This window comes from Peromyscus eremicus, chromosome 15, assembly GCF_949786415.1.
Source record: "Peromyscus eremicus chromosome 15, PerEre_H2_v1, whole genome shotgun sequence".
NCBI classification, from domain to species: domain Eukaryota; kingdom Metazoa; phylum Chordata; class Mammalia; order Rodentia; family Cricetidae; genus Peromyscus; species Peromyscus eremicus.
The window spans coordinates 58,084,528-58,110,651 of NC_081431.1; the positions used below are offsets into that span (position 1 = coordinate 58,084,528).

The 26,124-nt window shown below is 41.1% G+C and overlaps 1 protein-coding gene across 5 annotated transcripts in view; it reads left to right on the forward strand.

Moving 5' to 3' along the window:
* Positions 1 to 26,124, forward strand: part of Ppp1r12b (protein phosphatase 1 regulatory subunit 12B) — a 204,422-nt gene that overhangs the window by 161,837 nt on the left and 16,461 nt on the right. For 3 of the 5 annotated variants that reach the window (XM_059281127.1, XM_059281126.1, XM_059281123.1), the window contains 2 exons: positions 22,153 to 22,169; positions 25,700 to 25,844. In XM_059281127.1, coding sequence (XP_059137110.1) covers positions 22,153 to 22,169; positions 25,700 to 25,844 — 162 coding nt within the window. Of the gene's footprint in view, positions 1 to 3,246; positions 4,160 to 22,152; positions 22,170 to 25,699; positions 25,845 to 26,124 lie in introns of those variants that run through there. The other 2 variants (XM_059281125.1, XM_059281124.1) reach the window with 2 other exon arrangements.

The window sequence follows — 26,124 nt, forward strand, 5'->3', positions numbered from 1 at the left end:
GTTAAAGAACCATGTCAGAGAGTTGAACAAAGGTTTAGCTTTCATCCCAGGGTGTATGACTGTAAAGCCCACATGCTATCTCTCCAAAAGTACAGCATGATGGGTGTCTTTTCTTTTGCTTTGATAAAATACCTGGAGAAAAAGCCAAATGGAGAAAAGGGATTTATTTTAGCTTACCATACCAGATTACATTTCATCATAGCAGAGAAATCGAGGTGATAGGAATTTGAAACATCTAGTCACATCACATCCATGGTCAAGAGCAGAGAGAGAAACAGATCCATGCATGCTTGTTATTGCTCAGCTCGCTTCTCTTTTATGTGACCACCCAGGACCCAGACTCAGGGAATGGTGCCGCTCAGTTTAGGCTGGATCTTCCCACATCAGTTACAATCAAGGCAGTCTCTCTTAGACATGCCCACAAGCCAACCTGCTCTGGTAGACAGGTCCTCATTGGGACTGTCTTCATAGATGATTCAAGACTGTGTCACGTTAACGATTAAAACTAGCCATCCCAGTGGGAGCATGTTCACTGCTTGGTATCATCACCAGCAGTTTGCCAAGTGTCACTTTTAAATTATGGCATTCCATTTTCTTGATTTGAATAATAAGAGAAAAACAAAACGAAAACATACCTGATTCATTAAGTTTTTCCTTTAAGTTTTAGGAGCATTGAGTCAATGGGGGCTCTGAGCAGGATTCACTCTGTAAGGGTTTTCATTTGTTGTTCACAAGTTTGGTTTATGCCAACTCAAATACAAACCCTTTATTAGCTTGTTCTTGTAGTTAGAGACTGTTGAACTGACTGCCTGGGACTCTTAATTCATTTATAGTCACCAACCCCTTCCCTTTATCTTACCTAGAAGAAATAAAACAGGTGAGCCCATCATTTTGTCTTGCCCCTCTGAAATAAATTGTATTTTAAGCAATTATAAAGCTTAGCTCATGAAGTCTTATTTCTGGGATTTTTTTCCTAGCCAGGCTCTTTGGCTACTGACTCAATTTGAGAAGAATAGTTTCAGTTAGCAACTGAAGAATTCTTGCTTGGGGAGGCAAAGAAGAAAGCAGTTCTTAATCAGATACCCCCATGCTGATTGTCTTAAGGGACAGTGTGATTATGTCATCATCAATATCTTTGGCCAGGACAATAAAATTTAAAATGGACCAATATGGAGACAAAGGTAGATTGTTTGACTCTCTGAGTCCTACTTTAGAAATGATACTGCAGAGGTGTAGAACTGAAAACTAGATTCTCTGTATAACTGCAGCCAAGTACATTTCCTTTCTGTTCTTTTCATTGGGATGGGAAAGATGCTTTCATTTTCATGGGGGAATTGATGTTTTTTGAATCAGATGAATACATTTTTGGCAAAATTGATGAAAATAAATATATAAAAGAACAAGTGAACAAAGAGAGAGTTTAGATTCAGCTTTCTGGAGAAGTTATCTTTGGTCTAGACTTTAATGTATTCCTGTGAGTGTCTCAGATGCTCTACATCCCCTTTAAGGCCATGGTTTTCTTGAAGACCTTGATTGATAAGTAGGTCTTTCCACATCAGTTTTCATTCACCTGAATCAGGAGGGTTCAGCCCTCAGTAGTGGTGTTCTTGCTCACTTCTGCTGGCTGTGTGTCTTTGGCCAAGTTGTTTAACCTTTTAGAACCTAAGTTTTCTCATCTATTAGATAATAATATAACAATGTACTTTTCAGCATTGTTGAGGAAAGAAGATAACATCTGATATATGGGAACACTTTAAATGATATAAAAGAATTTGTCAATGTTAGAACTTCCTTAAATAGACATATGATATAACCGAGAAGAGACAACAATAGCCATTTAAGAATAAAGGGGTTTATAGTCAGTCCTTCTCCAATTGCTAGAAGTGTGAAGTTACTATATAAGCTATAGAGAAACAGATCCAGAAAATGTGGCTGAGTTGTTCTTACTGTCCCTTTAAAAAAATAGTGTAACCATGATGACATAATGTTCATTCAACATATTGACAGGGTTAACTATGTAAGATAGATCCATAATATAAAATTCATAGATTGGGAATCAGTAAAATGGCTCAGTGGCTAAAGGCTGTGATTCCAAGCCTGACAACCTGAATTCAATCCCTGGAACCCACATGGTGAAAAAAAAAAGCTCCCCAAGTTGTTGTCTTCTGACTTACGTGTGTATACACACACACACACACACACACACACACACACACACACACACACACACAGCACATGTGCACCCACATCAGACACAGACAAAATAAATATCTCCAAAAAATTCACAGATAAGAATTCTCAAAATAATTGGCCTTTTACATGGAGCCTATAATTCCAGTCTGTTGTAGGATTAATGAGTCTTAAGGAATTGTTTTCAGATTGAAAGTGAATCATGACTTCATTATAAATCCTCCTTAAATTGCAGTCATCAAATTAACCCCCCAAGTAGATGATCACTTTTGCTTATTTAGTTTCATAAAATTAGTGTTTGGAATAAAGAAGATATCAAAACAATTGAGGCAGAAGAGCTATTAGTTGGAAGGATTTAAGGGAGAAAAAGTATAAATTTCACGTGGAAAGGGGAGAGTGGGATAGAGTTTCCAAGAGCCTGGAGGGAAATGAGTTGTTACTTTGGGGATAAACCCATTGGCTTAGAAAGCATTTGGCTTAGAAATGTTGGACAGAGTAGTGATGACAACAGAATGCAAGAGATTAAATTTGAGATGTTTCTTCAAGGCCAAATCCAAACTCCTTCAACGCCCAGCAAAGAAATTCCTTTCTTGTTAACTCTTAGTTTTCTCTGTGCTGCTGAGTCCTGTCGTCTTGAAGTTCCGAAACTGTCACCTATTAACAGTTGGTTCTCTCCACCTTTGTGCCACTTTCAAATCTTCTTCCTTGCTGTTTGGTGTCCTAAGAAACTGCCACATTTTCTAATAGCGACTTAGCCAATAAGATCTCTGGTCTTCAGAGCTTACTGTGCAGTGGGCCAGAGTTTCAAACTGCTGGCCTTTCTCACGATGCGGGATGACAGGGCATTGAAACTGCACATAAAAGGCTTGAAGGTACTTTCTTATTTCTGTCTGGGCTTGTTCCTGGAGAGATATCAGAGTTGAAAATCACCATTCTTGTATGAAAAAAAAGTGTTTAGAGAAATCAGTCTTAGCAACTGCTGTCTGCTCTGGGGTAGTAACTACTGGAGGTTGTGGGGTTGCCCCTAGACACGCCTGCAGCCTCCATTCCTAGAAGCTAGGGGCTTTCTTTTCCTTCTGCAAGTGGCAACTGAGTTCTGGGTTGAAAGTGAATCCTTGCCCTTGGCTACTCTCCAGCATTCCTCGCTGAGCGAATGGGGATTTGGAATGTCAGAAAATAGAAGAGGGGAGGGGAAAGATGTGCGTATGACTCTGAGTGTTTAGAGCAAAGGCAGCTCGTCTGGAAGGACTTAGGGAAGCTTGACTTCCTCAGACTGCTTCCTTCTCATAAACTTAGTTCCTTCTTTGTGTTTTTAGTTGTTTAACCTGAGTTTAGCCCGGCGATTCAAACCCTTACAGCCCAGTGGAATCAGGCTAAGCAAGGACAGGGTGACTTCTGGAGGACTTGTGTTTCTTCCTTCTGGATAAAGTGACAGTACTTCTCCTCAGACTCTTCTGCAGCAAGATCCAGAACCGTCACTCCTCTGGGATTTAATCTAGAGTCGTCGGGAGCCCAGATTCAGGTTTTATTCAAGAGCCAACCTGAGTAAGAAGCGACTTTTGAGAATCAAGAATCCGGTCCAGGCATGAATGGTGGTGTTTGGCACATGCCTTACCCTGCTCCCACTTGTGATTGAAGCTGAATTGAAATATTGATGGGACACGACTCTCAGACTCTGTAACTGAGGACTGGTTCAGAGCTCAAGACTATAATTTACAAGGTGGTTTTTGTCCTTTATTTAGTTCCATCCAAAGTCATCTTGTATCAACTCAAAAGGAGAGATTCTGTCAGAGTAATCTACAGGGACAGTTCTCAGCTTTGTGTGAAGAATCCAGAGGTTGGGTGTCTGTCTACAACCCCGTGAACCATGTCCTCTTTATATACACGAAGTAAAGAATTCACACGGAATAGGAAATCTCAGTCTGATTCTCCCCCGGCATCTCCTTCCCCAACTGCCAAGACACTCCGAGTAAGCCTTTTGTATTTATGTCTGATCATAGTTATGTCGAAGGTGGGAAATGTGTTTCCATGTAACTTGCAGGTTGAGACTGAGGAAGGGGGCATTTCAGAATATATAGAAGTCAGTTAAGGAGGAAGCTTGCAAGCCCCAGATAGCTCTCCTTAAAGGAGTTGTGATTCACAGTACTTGATACTGTCTTAAGTAAAGCAGACTAAATAATTCAGGCTACAGCTTCTGTCTTTTCGCTTTTAATATGTTGTAAACTGCTTGGCAATAAGATTCTGGGGAGTTTTTTGTTGGATGTGTTTTATTGTTTAGTTTTTGTTTTAGTTTGATTGTGCTTGGTTGGTTTTTTGGTTTGGTTTTGATTTGGGGGGGTTGGAGGGGGTTTTTGTTTTTGTTTGTTTTTGAGCAGGGTCTTACTATAGAGTATTGGTTGGCCTAGAGCTTACTATGTAGACCAGACTGGCCTCCAACTAATAGAGATCCGCCTGCCTCAGCCTCCCAGGTACTGGGAATAAAGGCGTGCACCACCCTTAGTAGGTTCTAGGGTTTTATCACAATGTGTTATGGGGATTTTCTTTCTTTCTTTCTTTCTTTCTTTCTTTCTTTCTTTCTTTCTCTCTCTCTCTCTCTCTCTCTCTCTCTCTCTCTCTCTCTCTCTTTCTTTCTTTCTTTCTTTCTTTGTTTTTTTTTTTTCAGGTCAGGGTTTCTCTGTGTAGCTTTGGTGCCTGTGCTGGATCTCACTCTGTAGACCAGACTGGCCTTGAACTCACAGGCTTTAATTTTTTTTTTAACTCATTTTTAGTTGCTGTTTTTCCTGTGTTTTGTGGATCAATACTATGTTTCAAGAGAAAAAGCTCCCTAATGGCATGAAGCTGTGTGTATCAAATTTTCATCATTTCCAAGTTCTGTATGCATATTCATATGTGTGTGCATGAGACAGTGTATGCCTTTACCTGATTTATATGTCTCTGTGAGTAATAAAAAGTCAGAGTGAATTAAGACTTGTGGATACTGGCAGGCAGCATTCCACTCAGGTACCATCAGTAAACTCCTTTGACAACCAGCTGGGTTAAGGAGCTTGTGATATCATGGGCAGGGCTCTTTAAGACTTTCTCCATTTCCTCTGGTCACTAGCTCTGCTTAATTTTTTTAACATAGGGACATTTGTATCTAACTCAGTGTCCTCCTGGTCAAAAGCTGGCAAAGGCAAGACATGCCACCACTGGCAAATGAGCAGTGAGAAGCCCTGATGGGCATATTAGGTAGCAGGCAAGGAGCAGCTCCCTCTAGGGAGCTGGACTGCGCTGTAACATACACACAGCAGCGTAAGAAGAGGGCAGTCAGGATTCCTTATTTGGAGAGCTGTGGGGTTTTGCAAGAAACCTCAGCAGACTGTGGCTTCTTTTTATTGTTTTATTTTCATTTTTCAGTGGCTCCCTCCGAGTGTAGGTTATCATATAGTAAAATTTGGGAGGCAGCATATTGGTCTGCAACTCCAGCTAGAGATACTTAGTTACTAGAGTCCCCCAAAAATCTTATGGTACTATTTTGCTCATGGTCCTTTATGTGAGAGGACCAAGGGAGACTGTACAGTGCTGTACAGTGTCACCACTACTGAGCTCCTGGGTTCCTGGAGTATTCCTTCTCCTCATGGACTGTACCTCCCTCACCACAAGGCTCCAGGCCCTTTTTGCAGCAGCCATTGGATATTTTCTTGTGGCCCCTAACTGATGTCCACAAAACTGAGCAGCTTTACTCCAGCTAATGCTTCCATGCGCTGCCTTCCCCCGTCATAGCCCGTAGCGCCTTTGGGTGTAAAGAGCCCCTTGTTATTACCATTCAGTTCATGGAAACCCCAGCCCCCAGGGACATCTGGGATACCTGGGACTGCTCAGCAAGCTTGTTTAGTAACTGCCCTCCTTTTTTCTTTTTCCTTCCTTAGCATCTGGTGCTCCTTCTTGTCTCCACTCTTTCTATCCTGGTTCTCTTACCTCCCACCCCTGCCTTTTAGACAGAGAGCACAGTGGGAACACATTTGAGAGTTTAAATTACAGGAAATCAAAACACGAGTAGTGACTACTTCTCAGTTTTAGTGGCCGGAGGCTGTAGATTCCCACCATAGCATCAGTTTACTGTAACTAACTTCCAGTGTCCAGATGGCTTGAGACCATACTGTAGAGAATGTTGATTTTCATATGGCTTTGGAGGGAATGTCTTTAATGACTGAGACAGAGAAAGATGTGTAGAAGTAATTTGGAGGCTGTTGACTCTTGGGACCAGTTACCTAGCTAGGAGTCATCTCATGAGATTTCACTCGTCTATTCATTTAACTCTCATGTTTGACTAATTGGGGTACTCTGTAAAAACTGGTTTGGGACACCCCATGAACAGCGCATTTATTGTGGTCTTGTGCTCATATGTCTTCTGATGCCTAGTTGCAACAGGTTGGTTCTCTGCCACCCGAAAGCTGAGTGTTAATGGGTTACATCAAAGAGGTGTGGCTTGCCTAGCATCGCTTGGATAGGAAGCGGCCGAGGTTTCAGCTCAGCTTTCTCTACTTCCAAAGTTTTATCCGAAACACTGAGTGCAGAGCAGATAGATTTGAAGGTCAAGTTCAAGGATCTGCTTATGGGCCAAAATAATAGTTCAAAACCTAGGTAGCTGCAGGAATCTAAAAGTTATCCATGGTAGGGATATGGGAAACTGAAATTGCAGGGAAGAGGAACACTGTGTCTGTAGACCAAGGGAGGCAACTGACAGGCCATAATTGAATCTCTTGTGACTGGTTCTTAAATTCCAGTCATGCCCTCTGAGGCCAAAGACTCCACAGATCCCGAGGCCTTGTAGGCCTCAGATTTCTCTTAAAGAAAATGACTAGGTCTTTACAGTAAAGACATGGCCAATTATTCTATCTTCCAATTCCCTCTCCCCGTGTAGTTTTTAATCAGCTAGAGATTGCATCATTGGAAAGGTTCAGTCCCTGATTGATCCAACATTCTTCAAAGCAGGACTGAATTTTTGAACAAGTGTTTAAAAGTTTGTTAGTATTCTAGTGGTGGTAAAGGAGCGAACTATGAAATGCTTCCATGTAAGGAAAATGTCCTCGGAGAGGTTTTAAATAATGGCTGTTTACCTACAGAATATTTTGGACATTTTGTTCTTCAACAAATGTCCAGGAAACCCTATGGATCAATTAAAACTAGCTGACTAGATATTATTTTTAACTTGTAAAAACAAAGGCAGGATGATTTTTAGTGAGTTTAGAACAGAAACTATTTTATCACATACCTTTACTTTCAAACACTTGGCAGTAGCTGATACTTTTTGAATTATGTAATGACAGATTTCTGTACTCAGTAAGCCTGCGACCTTCTTAATAATATAAGAGTTTAATCCAGGGCCAGCAAGATGGCTTAGCAGGTTAAGACACTTCTCACTAAGCCTGATGACCTGAGTTTGATTCCCAGGAAATGATGGAAAAGAGGACCAACTCCCACAAGTTATCCTCTGAGCTCTGTACAAATGCATGTGCACATAGACAAAATAATAAATAAATAAATAAATAAATAAATAAATAAATAAATAAGCAAAACGAAACAAACAGACCCTCCTGCCTGCCTGTATATTGTGTGGCTTTCTCCCCCGTGAAGTATCACTCGTATCAAAATAGGAGAAAGTACATGTCCTTAACAGTCAAGATTCATGTTTACTTTTGCTCATTCATATTTTTATTTTTATTCTCTGAACATAAATTATACTGTTAAACATGATTTTAAAAAATACCCCCTTAAAGGCTGGAGAGATAGATGGCCCTGCAATTAAAAGTGCATATTACTCTTCTATACATATATACATATACATACATATATATGTTGGTTTCCAGCCACCACATGCTGACTCACAATCCATAATTCCAATTCCAGGGAATCCAGTGACCTCTGTGGGTACCAGGCATGCACATGATAAACATATATACATGCAGAAAAAAACATTCTTTCAGATAAATAAAAAAAAAAAAACCCTGGTGTGAAGGTGGCATATGCCTATAAATCCAGCTCTCAGAATACTGAAACAAAAATTCTAAGATCATGGGGCTGGAGAAATGGCTTAGTGGTTCAGAGCACTGGCTGCTCTTCGAGGGAACCCAGGATCAATTCCCAGCACCCACATGACAGCTCACAATGGTTTGTAACTCCAGTTCCAGGGGATCCAACATCCTCCCTTCACACAAACACACATGTAGGCAAAACACCAATGCACATAAAATAAAATATAAATATAAAAAGAAGAAAAGAATTCTAAGGTCATAAATTTGAGACTAGCCTTGGCTACACAGTTGAGTTCAAGGCCAGCCTCAGCTTGTCTTCTCTAAAACAAACAACCAAACCGCCAGCCTTTACCCGCCTGTCCTCTCTGTCCTCCTAAACCCTGCAGCCTACACTGAGAACGGTTGTGGCATTGTGAGTTTCCTGTAGATGAATGAAGTAACTTCTTTAATGAGTTCCTTGGCATCTACACTCATTTCTCATAGTTTAGCATCTCTTGTATCTAAAGTATTTAGTCTGGATTGCTTCAGATCTAACATCCCTCTGAGCTATTGATCTGTCATCTGATCTGTCACTCTGGAAAAACAGAACCATGTCTCTTCGTAGTAGAAACTCTCTTCTCTTACCTCGAAGCAGCTGGAACTTAAGACGCCCAGTTCATACAACCACCAGAAAGGCTTCTTTTCAGAGCAGTTTTTCAACATTAAAATTCTAAGCCAGGTCTACTTGTGATCTCAGCTGCTCGGGAGGCAGAGGCAGGAAGATCAATAAGTTCAAGGACTGCCTGGACACCTTAGTGAGACCCTGTCTCAAAATAAGACAAAAAAAAAAAAAAGCCAGCGCTGAGGAATCTTAGTCATGAAGTCTGGAATGTACAAGGCCCTATGTTAAGTCCCAGTGCTACCAAAATTTAAGTAGAAAAAAATTAAAAATTCTGAACACATATATTTAGTACCAAAGTATTATTTGCTGATTAAAATATGCCCCTTTGCCGGGCGGTGGTGGCACACGCCTTTAATTCCAGCACTCGGGAGGCAGAGGCAGGTAGATCTCTGTGAGTTCAAGGCCAGCCTGGGCTACCAAGTGAGTCCCAGGAAAGGCGCACAGCTACACAGAAAAACCCTGTCTCGAAAAAAACAAACAAACAAACAAACAAATAAATAAATAATAAAAAATATGCCCCTTTAATATAGTATGACGTAACTGAGAACAGCTCTCGGGAGGCTGAGGCAGGAGGATCACAAGATTAAAGTCAGTCTGCCTGAGCTATATAACAAGACCTAGGCTAACCTACAGCTATGTAGGCTCATCATTTTTGCTAGGTGGATGCTACTCTTCTTCAAAGCAATACAAAGATTTTTAAGACTTATTATACTTTCATTTTCAATCTAAAAATACTTAGTGTTTCACACAGTCTTTAAAATAGCTACTTATGTTTTACATGGCATCATGCAATCAAAGAAGCTTGTTGGATTGGAGGCTGTAATGACGTGCCACTGTCAGATAACCAACACCCAGTGCATAAAAAGCAGGTCAAGATCAGAACCAAAAGAGACCTAAAAAAGAACAAAGGGCTGACGAAGTCCAACTCCATTTCCCCTCGGCCTTCTGAGTATAATTAACTGTCAGCTCACCCAAACATGAGATAGAGAGAAAAACCAAGCCAAGCCATGTGAATGGTCTGGGAACGTCTTCAAACTCGAAAAACACAATCCCTGGCTACACAACCATTGTGTATCGAAAATAAAACTAGAATTCAGCTGCAAACTCATAACCAATTGACTCTCAACTTCCTAAATTTCTGGATCCTTTGAGAACAGAAGCTTATTACTGTAACAGAAAGCTGACTACAGTGCTCCCAGGCAAGGAAAGCAGACCCAGGGCCTGCTGTCTCAATGCATACGGTTCCCGTCGTGACTGCAAACAGCGGCTGTCACTTCTGTTTCACACTCGGTCCTTTCTTTATGGGACCTTCATTCCTTAGACACATTTATCTCTCATAGCTTTCATCATTACTATCAATCTTTTCAGTCTGTAATTAATTTATTATGTACTGAGCTCTAGATCAACTATAGGATTAATATCTCTTATCTGCAATGTACAGGATCAAAGTATCTCAGATCTCCATCTCTCTTTCTCTCCAGATTTTGGGGCATTTGCATAATAAGAAATGTTGGAGATAGATCCCAAAACAAGAAATTCATTTGTTTCTTATATACTTTAAACATGTAGTGTATAGATGATTTTAATTTAATTTTATTTTTTTACTAAGTCTTTAGTACACCTCCATTTTTAATGTGACATGAAATGGGATTTTCTCCTTGTGGCATCATGTTGGCCCTCAAAGTTTTCAATTCTGGAGCCTTTCAGATTGTGGCTCAGGTAGGCTACAGGTACCTTTTCTGAATGTCACTATCTGAATGTCCCACAGCACCTCTTATCCAGTCAGTCCTGACATGAAAACACGCTTCTGCCTCTCACTGTTGACAGTTCAGTTTGTTCTCTTTCCTGTCACTTTCCCACGGCCATCCCTGCTCCCATTCTATCAGCCCTCAAGCTTGGTCAGCTCACCATCTAAACAGCAGAATGCTTCCTGTGCTCCCTGGAGAACATCTCAGACCAGTCCCCTGCCATCGGGGGACACCTGACTTGAGTGGCTCCTGCGCCCTCCAGCATTCAGCTTCCAATGCTTATTTCTGTAATATGCAACTTGGGTCACAACTCTACTTCAAATCATCAATCCTGTGTCCACTGCATAACTCCCCAAATCCTAAGAGTGAAAGACCAAGAGCCACATGGCATGATCCCTTCTTTCCTATTATAAATGTATCTTTCATTCTAGCTACACTGAACTGCAGCTCTCAAAACAATGTCCTATTTTCTCATGCTTCCCCCTCTGCCTCTGTCATACGGGTCGGTCTTCTTTGCCATCTAGCTTCTATTGTCCTTCACACACAAAGCTAACACATTTTTTTCTACTTGAGTCAACAAAACTACTCCGAACCTATGTCCTTTTAGAAAATTCATCTCCCTGGATATGAACTTGGTTTTTCATCTCTCCAATTAGAAAATATGTCTTTCATTTATGAATTCCAGCATCCAAAACAGGAGTTATAACATAGCAAATGCTCATGAGATATTAATTGTGAGAGAATTACTAATAGAGCAGATTGGTTGGCACGTGGCACAGTCTATAATCCCAGTTTCTCAGAGAGTTGAGACAGGAGGCTTGTGCATGAATCAAGACTAGCCCATATGAGACCACACATCAAAACAGAGCAGGTGACTTATTACCTACTTACCATGGAACCATGGTATTACAGAGGCAAGAGCAGGCCACAGCTTACACGAAAGGAGCTAATGCCTTCAAAACTCCCAGTCTTTCTGCTCAATACACGCTGGCTTCAGAAGCTACCTTATCAAGGCTCTATGTAGGACATGGATTAACTAAGCCAGTATACACATACTTAGAACTTCAGTAATAGTTTCTAATGGGGGACTTACTTTCATTCCTACAGACTCTATCAGTACTACCCAGAAGGTCCTTGGACTAAAGAATCACAGTTTATTGACTTTTCTTGAGTGGAATAAAACAAACAAAAATGGATAGTGTATTTAATTAGGCAGAAAAAAATGGTTAACAGATTGCACCCTAATTAGCATTATTCACCCAGAAAAATGTTTCTCATTCCATGATAATGAATTATAAAGTGGGGTTTAATGAAGCAAAACAAAAAGGATTCCAGATTGGTAATGCCCCAGATGTAGTATCCTAAGTAAAGAGCATAAAATAATATACTATTAAAGTATTTGGTGTTGGGCAGAGTTATACATACAAAGCACCTCTCAAGACTGATAATACCTAAGGATGAAAAGTGGAGAGGCAGACTGCCTTTGTCCTGAAAACCAGAGTCCTTACATAAATAAGCTCCTATGAAAGCTGCAACCTTTTATCATTCAGTTTATCTAATGTAATGATTAGGGGTGATTATAAAATAAAGCAAACAGATTAACTGTTCCCTTTGTGTACACTAGTAGTTGGTATGAAAAATAGTTATGTAAAAACCTTTTCAATTTCAATGTTAGACCTGAAGCAATCCAGACTAAACGCTAGTGATCTTGGGCTATAAATACAGGTCAGATCCTTGTATCATAATGAGCAATTCAATGAACAATTGCATAATTAAAAGATTTCTAGAACTCAAGATATTCAGATGCTGATCCACTTACTTCAAGATGTAGTTAGCAGAGTTATTATCAAATAAGCATTACACTTTAACTATCTGCTAGCATTTATCTGTGTGTGTGTGTGTGTGTGTGTGTGTTCTATAGTTACCTTTCTCTCTCATACACATGCCCTGGAGAGATGGAGATCTGAGATACTTTTGATCCTGTACATTGCAGATAAGAGATATTAATCCTATAGTTGATCTAGAGCTCAGTACATAATAAATTAATTACAGACTGAAAAGATTGATAGTAATGATGAAAGCTATGAGAGATAAATGTGTCTAAGGAATGAAGGTCCCATAAAGAAAGGACCGAGTGTGAAACAGAAGTGACAGCCGCTGTTTGCAGTCACGACGGGAACCGTATGCATTGAGACAGCAGGCCCTGGGTCTGCTTTCCTTGCCTGGGAGCACTGTAGTCAGCTTTCTGTTACAGTAATAAGCTTCTGTTCTCAAAGGATCCAGAAATTTAGGAAGTTGAGAGTCAATTGGTTATGAGTTTGCAGCTGAATTCTAGTTTTATTTTCGATACACAATGGTTGTGTAGCCAGGGATTGTGTTTTTCGAGTTTGAAGACGTTCCCAGACCATTCACATGGCTTGGCTTGGTTTTTCTCTCTATCTCATGTTTGGGTGAGCTGACAGTTAATTATACTCAGAAGGCCGAGGGGAAATGGAGTTGGACTTCGTCAGCCCTTTGTTCTTTTTTAGGTCTCTTTTGGTTCTGATCTTGACCTGCTTTTTATGCACTGGGTGTTGGTTATCTGACAGTGGCACGTCATTACAGCCTCCAATCCAACAAGCTTCTTTGATTGCATGATGCCATGTAAAACATAAGTAGCTATTTTAAAGACTGTGTGAAACACTAAGTATTTTTAGATTGAAATTAAATTGTAAAGTAAATGAAAGTATAATAAGTCTTAAAAATCTTTGTATTGCTTTGAGGAAGAGTAACATCCACCTAGCAAAATAATAAGCCTACATGGCTGTAAGTTAGAAGGGGTGAGTAGGAAGTGGGCTGGATCCACAAACACAATGTTTCACTTCAGTGCTAAGGAATTTATTTGACCTTGATCCCTCTAGTAGTCATCAAGCATTGGGAGACTCAAAGGACCAAAGAGGAACAAGAGAGACAGCATGGAAACTTGGGAGAAACTAGCACTTTGAGTAGCTGTCATTTACAGAGCATGCGCTGGCCAGCGCAGCACCAAGGACTCATGTTTGTTACCTTTCTTAGTGCTATCAGTAACCTTCAACCCTGAGTACCATTTTACTGATGAAACCACTGAAACAGAGGGAATTAGTTATCTAAGATCTCATAACTGGAGATGCTGCAGCAGCAATCAGGATCCAGAGTCTTTGTCTAACTGTACTCAGGATGTGCAGCTGCCCCAGGGACAGCGCTGTGACTCCATGAAATAGTCCTAGACTATTGCCAGTATCCCGATTATTGGGATTGATTTGAAAAAGAAGATGAGGGCAAGTCCACCTATTTTAAAGGAAGGAAGCCCTTGCAGAATAATTGGGAAAGTGACAATTAAAAAATTTTTAAAGAATTTTATATCATTTTAATTTGGAACTTTAAAATTAGAATTAAGATCAAATAAATTCTTTAACACTCAAGTGAAACATATTATTTGTGGATCCAACCCACTTCCTTCTTACCCTTTCTGACCTAAAGCCATTTAAACTCACTATTTTGCAGTCTGGATGCAGCGATTGGCTTCTTCCTTTAGATAGAAGAAAAGAAAATATGCCATGCCTTGTGGTGGTATGACCTCACATCATGTCTAGTGGGTCTGTCAATTATATGTAAATTGTTTCTCTAAAGCCATTTTTAGCACTCAAAAACAGATCCTTATAGTCAAGTGATTTTATTGTTTTGTTTATATTATTAATTTGCTTTGTAAATAAATTTGAAACAAATATTAGAACTTGGAACCTATTAAGTTGTAACAAGTTTGGATAGAGTAGAGCATGAATTACTAAGCGTTTTCTTACCAGAAGGACCGTTGCCCTGCCTCCAGGCTACATTTCCTCTGCTGAGGTCTACATTTTAATAGACCCAGTCAGCTCTGAGAAACCCCTAAATCCAAACAACTGTGTGCTTGAAGATTCCACTTCCCTGCAGTAGAATAAAAATGGAATAATAATTTCTTTAATTCAGTTTTGTTTTTATCTTTTGGAGTGCTGTCTTTCAGAGCAAAGTAACATTACGGGGTAACTGTATCTCAAAAAAGCCATAACCTGTGGCAGATTTCCTATAAGTCACACACGATAGTGACCTTCCTTAAAGCCTTGTCCCAGATCACTAATTAATCTCTCCTTTTTTGTTTACTGCAAGAACCATATACTCTGACCCTTGACTGCATTTAGTTTATTTCTTGCCTTGCTCGGTTTTGTAAGTGTGCTTAGAAGATCAAAGAGTCGTGTCTTAGATTTTGTAATTGTATTTATTACTCGATGTCACTGGCAAGGCTGGCAATACACAGGCACTTAGTGAAAATGTAGAGTGAACAGGCTGTCTGTCTAAGATTTGGACACTCTATTCTCATTCGACTGTTTTGAAGAGTCAGAGGCTACATGCTAAAGAGTGCCATTTCTGAACTGAAAGCTGAACATGGGTTATCCCAAGGCAATTCAATGGTTCCTGTAGCTCCAATATAAATGAGTTGATATTTTGGTTTCTGTGAGACAAAAAGAAAAAGTTAAAACAGAGGAAGTCCCTGGCCTGTAGAGCTTACTAAGTTTGATCACATGTTACTTAGGCTTAGGCTCTTGGGATTATTTTCCTCTTGAATTTTCACTGTTACTGTGTGTAGTGCTACAGTGTGTGAATAGCAGTCCAAGGACAGCCTGTGAAGTCGGTTCTTTCCTCTGACCTTTTTGTGAGTCAGGCTGGCAGACCTTGCCAGCGGTTTCACTTTGGATGTGAAATCTAGGAAGACCTTTTCAAAATTTTCATTAATAGCTTGCTCTAAATTAAATTTAAATGACTGCTTTCCAACAAGCTGTGGCATTTACTATGTAAAACAAACAAACAAACAAAACCCATCTCAGCTAGGCATGGCGTCACAAGCTCGTCATCCCACCACTGGGGAGGTAGAGGCGGGAGAATCAGAAGTTCAAGGCTACTTAGCTGCACCGTGATTGTGAGGACAATCTCAGGTACATAAGACCACGTCTCATAAACACAAAACACACTCACATGCACACATGCACACAAAGCCATGGTTGTTGCATGCCGGTAATCCAAGCATTCAGGAGGCAGACAAGAAGATTGCCACAGTTTGAAGCCAGCCAGGGCTACGTAGTAAAACCTTGTCTCAAAAATCAAGGAAACAGAAAAGTATCTGTTCTTGGGCTTTGAGCGAGGAAAGTTTACTGCCTTGAAGAGGTGTGATCTGAAGATTCTCAGGATGAGACCCAGGCACTCATGAAGACACAAGGACACTTGAAGACTGGGGCTGCTGGGGGCTTAACGCTGAGCTGGGGATTTGTAAATTCATGGCTTTTTTTCCCTGTCCTGGGGATGGAGCTCAGTACATGCTAGGTAAGTGCTCTGTCACTGAGCTAGAGCCCCAGAACTAAATTTCTGAATGACTGTAAGCAGTGTTGACAAACTGCTTTTGGAGGAGCAGTCAGGCTTTCCAAGCCCAGTTCTTTAATCGTCGCAGTATATATTCAGGTAGCTGTGCACACTGGTATATCCAAGCCATAGGGAGAGGATGTCTGTGCTGTGTAAGAAGTGCAAACCACGTGCTAGAGCCAGGGCTTCCAGGGCTTCTCATTTCTTTTGTCCATCTTCATCATATATCATACATAGCACACAGATGCCTAGGTAGAGAGCATGTGCGCGCTTATAAAGGTATGTGTAGTTTCTTAGGATTTTAGAATTATCTTTAAATTTAAAAAATGGTTTGCCTCAGATATTTTATGGAGGACTTGGTATATTCATATGATTCCTTCTAAGGACACTTTGGAATTCCAAAATAATCCAGACATTTTTCAGGAACTGTAGAAACTATGGGCTGTAAAATCCCAATAATATTTTGCTTAATAAATACACCAGAAGATGAGTATCTCTATAATATAACAAACTTTTTTTATTTGTTATATTTACATGGAGATGGTGCTCACATGTTCTACCGCATGAGTGTGGAGGTCAGAGGACAACTTGCAGAAACCAGTTCTCTCCTTCCCCGGTGTGGGTCCTGGAGAATCACATTCAGGTCGTCTGGCGTGGGAGCAAGGGCCTTTACCCACTTAGCCATCTTGCCAGCCCGTTGATTTTTATTTTAAAATGTAGTAAGATGTAGTAGAATATGCAAGGTAACACCACTTGATTTCTTTCAGCCTGCAGTGTTATAAAGTTTATAGGATAGATATGTTCACATTTATTCCTCCACACTAAACAAACAAGTAAAAACCAATAGGGAGTCATTATCTAGCATGTGACATTTTCCACGAATATTTATAGTGTAGGATCTGAGATTTGTCTCAGTGGGTAAAGCATAGCACGCCAGACAACCTGAGGTTGATCCCTGGGACCCATGTAATGTGGAAGAAAAGAACCAGTGCCACAGAGTTGTCCTGTCTCTACACGTGCACATCATACACAACAATAAATACCAAGTTAAAAAGAAACAGCTATAATAGAAACAATGTTAAGTGGTGAATTTGACTTTCTCATTTAGCTATTTTCCCATATGTATTTAGTAATTGATAAAAACAAACCAAGGTGTTTAATATGATGAAGATACATGTAATTTAGTAGGGCTAATTTTTTTCTTAGAGGTCTACTGTCTCTCAGACATATGAGCACTTTGTTCTAGCACAAGGCAGTATGTTTAGCATTGTTTGGATGCCGACTGTATACAGTCACTCATTGCAGCTGAGAGGCCATGTTTCTTCCAGGATGTTATTAACTGACATGTTTTGTTGTTAAAGGCAGGAAGTTGGAAATGGCTTTCAGATTATATCCTGGTCTAATCTCCAGACCCTGTATTTATGAAAATACAGATTTGCTGTGAATATGTAACCATCGTCTGCACAGCTGACCTTATGATAGGCAGATGTTTTCCCCCAGGTGGGCCTGCCTGGTCTAACTATGTGAGCCTGATGGCACAAAAGGTAAAAAGTAGGATGGGTGGAAAGGACCCGTATGCCATTGCTGGATTGGAGAGGGCAGGGACGGAGTGAGAAGGGACATGGAGACCCCCCAAGCCCCAGTGGCCACTAGCTGAAAGCAGGAAAGCACGGGCCTGCAGCCTAAGCTGCAGGATCCTGGAGTCCCTGGTGGGTGAGCTCAAAGGCAGAGACCACAGAAGCCACTAGAGCTGTGCCAGCCCTGCGACCCGTACAGCGGAGATCATGGGTGTTGTAAGATCTGAGTTCTGCGGCAAGAGAAACTTGGATGAGAGTAAGGAAATAATGGTTTTATGCACATGTAGGGGAACTGATACTGCTCTCTCTCTCTCATTGTCTTCCCCGTGATCGCATCGTTACACAAATCTTGTTCTTTGTCCGTCTGTCTGTTTTCAAATTGTACAAGATCTTCACTGTTTTGTTGGGAATACAGACTTGGAAAGATCTATTCCAACACTACAGACCAGTATACTGTCTTTATTTCAAGTTTCCTTGAAATCCTATTCCTTTGCATTATGAGAAGCATTCCTTAAGGTACAAGGCTAGGACACTTTTGTCTCTCCTAGACATACTGATGAAACCAGAATGGTTTGTAACAGTATGTGTGTGTTATTATTCTGATTAGGTTTTCAGGGGTTCTGAAATGTGGTCTTAAATTCTATCTTTGCAAACTCACTTCTGTTGGCTTGTTTCTCATCAGCTTGAGAACTCTGAAATGAAAGGGTGGTTCTCTGTGGGGCATCCCAGAATAGCTCAACTTGTTTCCCCTGTCTCAGCTAGAATACAGAACATGATATAAAATGTTCCTTCTACTTCGTCCTTCTTTTGGAAATGTAAATAGATTTTTTTCCCATCACTGTGGGGTCAGACCCTGACTCCAAAGGAACATGAGTTAAAGCAGTTTCAACCTTGGCAGTAGACATGTGACTTGGTCTGTTCCTTTTCCCTTGGGCCCAGCTTTCCAGAGCCATGACTTATTTTAAACGTGGTAGAAAGAGTTTGGTTTTGATTATGTGCCTTTATGACTCCTGATAACTTTCCAGTTAAAAGCTTTTGTGAGGATTTTCTATCCAGCCTAATTTCAGAAATCAAAACCATCCTGGTTCCTGCCCCTTCCTAGGACTGCCATCTGCAGTAATGGCAGTCTTCACTCTGCTCCCTTATTAGAAGCAGGCCTGAGCAGGGGGCTCTTATGGAGTATTTCCAGAGGCATAAAAGGAAGGAGCCTGCTTCTTAATTTGGGACATTTCCCAAACCATATTTTAACCTCACTGGATTCTTATTGGTTTCCCAAAGCTTTAAGTCTCTTCTGCTCCAGGGTCCGATTCCCAGTTTCTGCTGCCTCCTCTTAAACCATTAAAGCTGTGAAAAGTAATCCCTTCACTGAACAATTTTATCTAGTTCAAACACACCAGAGACCCATCTCAGTGACCATTATTCATTTGCCTTGAGTGAAAGGTAGAACAAAATGATCTTTAACAAAACTCTTAAAGACTTTTCTTCAAGACTTCCTGATTAAAACATATGTTCGTGTGTTAGCCTGCAAATTGGGTAGAAGATTCACACCTCTTTTGAAATATGTAATATTATTTTATAGAGATAAGATATCTAGACCCTAGAGTAGACCAAATGTTACTCTTCTGCTTTTGAAAGAAATGCTATGCAGAGGACAGAAGTAAGAGAAGCAGGCCGTTCCTAGAACATGGGTAGCCACAGTCTCAGTCTCCATAGTGTTGGAGATTGAGCTGAGGCTTCTAAACTCCGTGTCCTAGAACTTCTCCTTCTTCCTGCCCTCCTCTGTGGGAGGTTGGTGGTGGTCACTTCTGCGCTGTGCTCGCCTCTGATGACACTTTTTTGCTTCTTGTTCCCTGGACCATTTATGCACACTCCCGCCTCACCTCTCTCTAGATTTATTCAGTAGTCTCCCTGTAGGATGGGCAAGCAGCTCTCTACAGTGAAAAGCCAGTCAACCTAACAGTAAACATACGCTTAGTTTAGGTGACAGCAGGAGGAAGAGCAAAAGTTGACTTCGCCTCCTGTGTCAATCAGGCACTCTACCCCTCACCCAAGATCCCTGAAGCTTTTCTCCCTGGGTCTAACCAGTTGTTTTTCATCAACCTCCAGTTATCTAGGATATCAAGCAGCAACGCAAACCAGTATTTTCTAGAGGTGTTCATTAGTGAAAATCAGTTAGGAAGCATTATTCAAAAACCTAAGCCGTTTTATCAGCAGTTAGTCAGTAAACATTAAACCCTGTATGTTTCAGGTCTTACCTTGCAGTTTCTAAGTATACTCTCCTTAGACTATAAACTGAAGCCTTTTCTTTCTTTCTTTCTTTCTTTCTTTCTTTCTTAGCATTTGTATGATTTTTATTTTTTTTATTTAAGAAATTTTTTTATTTATTTTACATACCAATCACAGGTCTTCCTCTTCCCTCCTCCCACCCTCCCAGCCTCCCCCCCTTCCCACCCTCCATTCCCTCCTACAAGAAGGTAAGGCCTCTCATGGGGAGTCCGCAGAGCCTGGTACATTCGGTAGAGGCAGGTCCAAGCCCCTCCCCCATCAAGGCTTTGCAAGGTGTCCCACTATAGGCAGTGGGCTCCAAAAAGCCTGCTCATGTACCAGGGTTGGATTCTGATCCTGCTGCCAAGGGTCCCTTAAGCAGATCAAGCTGCATAACTGTCTTGCCTATGCAGAGAGCCTAGTCCAGACCCGTGGAGGCTCCACAGCTGTTGGTCTAAATTTCATGAGTTCCCACTAGTTTGGTTTGGTTGTCTCTGTAGGTTTCCCCATCATGACCTTGATGCCCCTTGTTCATAGAATCCCTCTTCTCTCTCTCTTCGACTGAGCTCGGCCTGGTGTTTGGCTGTGGATGTCTGCATCTGAGGAAACCTTTTCTTTAACAAAGAAAATAGCATCTCCTTTAGAAGTCTGTTTATATTGAGATAACTAGTTTACCTCTGCTACACCCAAATCTCACTGACGTCTGAGACTTAGGAGACTTTTATATCCTAACTGGCTGGGTTATCTACTCCAGGGCATTGCTAGAGCTAGCCTTTGAGTGCAGCAACCAGAAACCCAAGAATCCACATTGCTCTAAAGTCAGGGCAAGCCTAGAGGGGATGTTCTAGGAACTGTCAGGGATTGACTCAGAGATGCTCTTCCCACACTGCTGGGGGCTAAGTGGAGGTCTACTGCCTTGTCTCTTGGATCACTCCTCCCTTGTACATTCTATGAAAGGTCCCCAGAGAGGAATTGGTAACAGAATCTTAGCATGCTTATTATTAGCTTGTAGTGTTCCAGGCAGGTAGGAGTGTCATCATCCATCAGCTTCTTAGATGGCCGTCTGTCAGAAGCATCTGTAGGAAGATTATGGGGGCAAAAACTGTTGTGGCCATCACAGGTCATGACTGGCATTGCCTTTCTCACATGCTCTCCCATCGGTGAGAAAATTAGCCCTCCGTGGAATCTGCCTGCTTATATCCAGGTACCCTGTGGGCTTTCTCTGGCTGTTTCTTGACAGTACTAACCTATTTTTTATGGTTTTCTATGTTTTTTTAAAAATTCCATAGAAAGCCACCTTCGGTGTGCTGTGATAACACTACACTTCCCAGTACAACTTGAGGGTGTGATGTATGAGACTGGGCTGACAAAAGCGTGACTAACTCCAGAGAGTTAGCAAAGCAGGGCAGTGGAGTGTTGCTCCCGTTCAAAGGTTCCTTCTTCCTCTGTAGATCTCTGTACACTGCTTCTCTTCATTCTTTTCTTGTCTGACCTTTGGGTTTTGTTACTCTTTAACATCTCAGAGGAGGAAGTAAAAGTAGATAAACCCATGTAAATCAGGTAAATGCTTGTTTGCTTGAGTTCTCTTTTTATGAAAGAATAGAAGGGCAAAGGTCATTTGTAATTTTTTAAAAATGGAAGATGCAGACATAGTCATTGTTGCTTTTTTAAACAAGGACTAAGCTTATAGTTTTCATCTATGAAATTCTTTTCTTCTGAGATCTCTAAATATTATTCTTTCTAAGTTCTTAGCAGCATCTAGGGACTAGGGTAGGACTTTGCCTCCTCCCCATAGCTCCCCATTCCTTCACCTTTGCTGTAGATCTGGGAGGAAGCCAGGAACTGACTTGCGTTTTAGTGTTCATAATTTGCAGTGTTCACTCAGGGAAGGCTTGGGAACTGAAGGAAATTAATAGGATGGATATCACACTGCAGATGGCTCAGTGTCACACGAAAGCCAATGGCAGTCACTCCTGCAGCGCAAGCTTGGTTGTCTCGTTGGTGGAGAGGGCAGCATTGGACGGCTCGGTGTGTTGGGGTCTGCCAGTTTGAAAGGATGCCATCTCCAGAGCCTCAGCTCCGTGAGTCAGAACGCAGAGTGTGAGTTAGGGCTAAGTGGCCTGGGGCAGTCAGTCCAGGTGGTTCCCTTTGTTGACTCAGCAACAAAGTCCTGTCTCCACCGTGAGGTTGAGACGTCAGATTTGAAAAGTACATTTATGAATGGAAATATAAACTAGTCTCTTGCTAATGCTGTTTTCTTTTTCTCTTTTGTTTTTGTCTCCTTTCTCTAGCATGAAAGACTTTCTAGGTAAGAATTCTGTTTTATATGCATGCTTAATTCTTGTGAGTGAATGCATGTCCGGTTCAGTTTAGTGTCGCACAATAGTTTAGTATTGCTCTTCATGGCCTTCCTTTTCAGTTCTTTGATCACCACAATGATTCAGACTTACCTCTTGCCCAGAATTCTAGAACAGCTTTCGACTCACCTTCCTGCCACCAGATTCTCTTCTGTCCAGTTCACTTTGTATATTTCCAGCTGATGAACTGTCCTGCAGCATCAGTTCCAGACCTTGGCCTTCCCTGCACTTAGTTCACAATCCCCTAGAGCAACAGATCCTTTTAGAAGGATACAGAAAGTGCCATTTAGACCTGCAGGCAGGTATTGTAGGTTCAGGGAAGGGGCAGTTAACCCAATCTCATAGTTCAGAAGACGGGGTGATTGCCAAGTGGAACCCTGAATTGAGTTTGAGATGATATTGTCACTTTATAGTGAATCCAACCATATATCTCATATCTAAATGGTGCTTGTGAATAGTTCATCACATGGACTAAAAGCCTGTTTTTCAATTGCTAAAATAAATAAGATCCTCTGTAATTTTTCACATAGTATCTAAGGTACAAAACTGATCTTCCTAAAGAAGAAAATAAAAATCATAGCAACTTTGGAACTGAATGTTTGAATCTCTTCTTCTCCACTATTCCTGTGATGGAAAATTAAAAGGCAGTGGAATAAAGAGCAGATGTGGGTCTAGAATGGCACAGGGCAATTTGATCTCAGAATCTGCTTGCTAGTTGAGCTAGCTCTACCTTGTTGACATATGCTAAGACTTATATGTATTTTTCCTCCGTCTGCCTCTCACCAAGTACCAGCCAAGAGTAAATAATTTACTTGTAAAGTAGCATAGAGTGACTTAGCTTTGCAAAGTAAAGAGTAGTATTTTGCTGTAGCTCCATCTTTAGAGAACTAAGTTATTCGACAATGACCACATTGAAGGATACTTTCTTTACACACTTTGAAGTATAGGGTAAGCTTTTCGTGATCAAAATATGGAAGTACTGGTGCAAGAGTAAAGACAGGGCCTGGTGGGAGGCCTCAGCTAGACGAGGTGTTTGCCACCACACCTTACAGCCGAACGGGCCCCTGGGAAGAACCAACCCTCAGAGCTGTCTTCCGACCGCCACACTCTCTCTCACACACACGTACACCCATCAATAAATGAGGAGATGTATAAATATATCAAAAATAATAAGCAAAGAGATTGCCAGAACAGTTCATAGCACCTTCAAAAATCATGTGTATAATGGGAATTTTCATCTCATGGGTGGAGAGAGACTTATTGATTGAGAAAATGAACTATTTTCACTTGTTTGTTCTGAGAAAATACATCCTTCAATCCATACTAAAAAAAAAAAAAACCAACAGAAATATATTTCAAATAGTTAGATTTTTAAAAAGAGAAAGACCTTTTCTACAAAAATAGTATAAGATAGTATTTTAGTATCTCTATATAGGAAATACCTTCCCAAACAGTACCCTAAAGATTATAAGTGTCAAGTTTCATTACATATAATTTTTCCTCATTGCTATTAAAAATAACTGTAAATAGCTGGGCATGATGACTTACACTTCTAATCCCAGCACTTGGAAAGCTGAAGCAGGGATTCAAGAGTTCAAGGTCAGCCTGGACTACATAGAAGTTCTAGGCCAACTTGGGCAATATGAGGCCCTGTCTCAAAAAGAAAAAAAAAAGAGAGACTATTGATGCTTTTAAAATTAAAAAAAAAGTCACTATAAACCGATAAAAAGTAAAGAGAGAAAAAAAGTTGTGAGATATATTAGACGTTTGTAAAAAGCCCCAATGTATAAGAGCATTATCTCGGGGTATGACAAGAGAAAGGAGCAAGCTGCCTACCTTAATTATAAGCAGAGTGTGACTAGCCATCCAGGAACAACAGCACTGGATAATCACACACCTCTCTCATGATATAAAATACTAAAGTAGGACCATACAAAAAACATTTTCCCCATAGCAAGTTTGAGGCCGTTCTGTGCTGTATGAGGCCCTGTCTCAAACAGAAAACAACCACCACCAAAAAAGGTAATTGGCCAACTGTACCAAGACTTATAAATAAGACTGCACATTTTATTATTGTTAATAGATATATTAATAGCTAAAAGTTTTGAAGCAATGTGTCTATCAGCCAAAATTTGATTAAATTACCGGATAACATGGAATGAATTATGTAGTCTTTTTTTTTTTTTTAAGGAGGAAATATATTTTTACTTGCATGGTAAAATGCCCAGAGAATCGTAAACATAGGGGATAGGAGTTAGACAATGTAGGTCTTATCTGGCTTTATGGGAATATGTTTTTTAACATTTTTTATATGACATTCCAGAAGTATATGGAATCTACTGTTAATGACAGCTATTTCTTGGGCAAGATTATGGGGTAGATACTTTGGTATTACTTAATGTATTGCTTTTGTAGTCAGAAAAATCATCAATACAAAGATCTCCATGAACAGGGAGTGGGAAGGTGAGAAGAACACAAGTTCTGGCGTCTCTAGACGTGGCCCCAGCTCCCTTTGCGGCTCCCACCTTACTCTGGCCACACAGCCTTCGCTGTTACCATCCTCTGCCTCACTTCAGCTCCTCCAGCTTTGCCAACAGCTTCTGCAGAAACCAGACAAGGTCACACAGCTGTGATGGTGCAAACCAGGCCGTTCAGGGTTGTGCTCTGGAAGGCTGGTTTGCACACAGCACTTGGATATGTGCTACACTTGGTGAGCAAAGAGGAGCTCAGGAAAACAGAAGCTGGTGTGGAGGGTTAGAAGACACTAGAGCACTCCACTGGTAACCAGCAAGAGGCGTCTCCCTGGCACTCTTAGCAGTGCTGGAGATAAAGCCGCAGCAGCTCCAGAAGCTCCCTTGCCGGAATGTAGAATCTTAGCTGCAAGGACAGGTCTTGACATGGAGTACAGCAGAGAGAATGGGCTGCTTGAGAAGGACGCCAGCAGACCTGCTGTGCACCCGAAACCCCTAGCGTCTTGTCTTGCCGTGGCCGCCGTTCCTCCCCTCTACCCGCTGGCTCACTCTCCATCCCATGTGTTTCTGATTCATTGACAGTTCATTATAATCATTTTCCAAGAGCCCTTCAGACCCAAGAAACTTGGACTTTTAAAGGCACACTCTTTAGGGAATCTGTTCAACTCCAAATTAATTTGAAAGCTCTAAGATTTCAGGCAGCACCTGGGTCCAACCCACCAATTTTTCAAGTGAGCTCCACTCTTGGCAAATGATGGCCCCGCTCCCCAAGCTGCCTGCTTGCTCCTGTGCACACGCACTCATGCAGTGTGACCATGAGACCTGGATGCTGGCTAAGAGATTCAAGGAAGGCAAGTTTCTGGCCAGAGCTCTCAAATACCTCCAAGATAGAAAAGGCACACACTAGCCTTAGACTTTACACACACACACACACACACACACACACACACACACACACACACACACTTTGTTCTCAAGACCAACTTTTATCTTGAACATTTATCTTATAGGTTGGAGTCAGGAGGCAGTAACCCAAGCAGCAGTGATTCTTACGGTGACCGAGCCTCAGCAAGAGCCCGTCGGGAGGCCCGGGAGGCTCGCCTCGCCAGCCTGACCAGCCGGGTAGAAGAGGACAGCAACAGGGATTATAAAAAAGTAGGATCTCTTTCCAGATTTCCTGTTCTTGCCTTATGATGTATAAACCTCTTAGCCTTTCCCCCAATAGAAAGAAATGAGCAAACTTCTAAATAAGGAGTACAAAAGGTAATTAATTCTTTGCCTCACCTCTCTCCCCACTAAAGACTATTTGTATATTGTTTTTACTACAGTAAGTGTATGTATGCCTAGAACCAAATATTTAAAAGTATAAGGGAAAGTAAAAATTTACTATTTTAAGAAGAGTAAAAAGTGTAATGCTGTGTGTCTGAGCCCATGA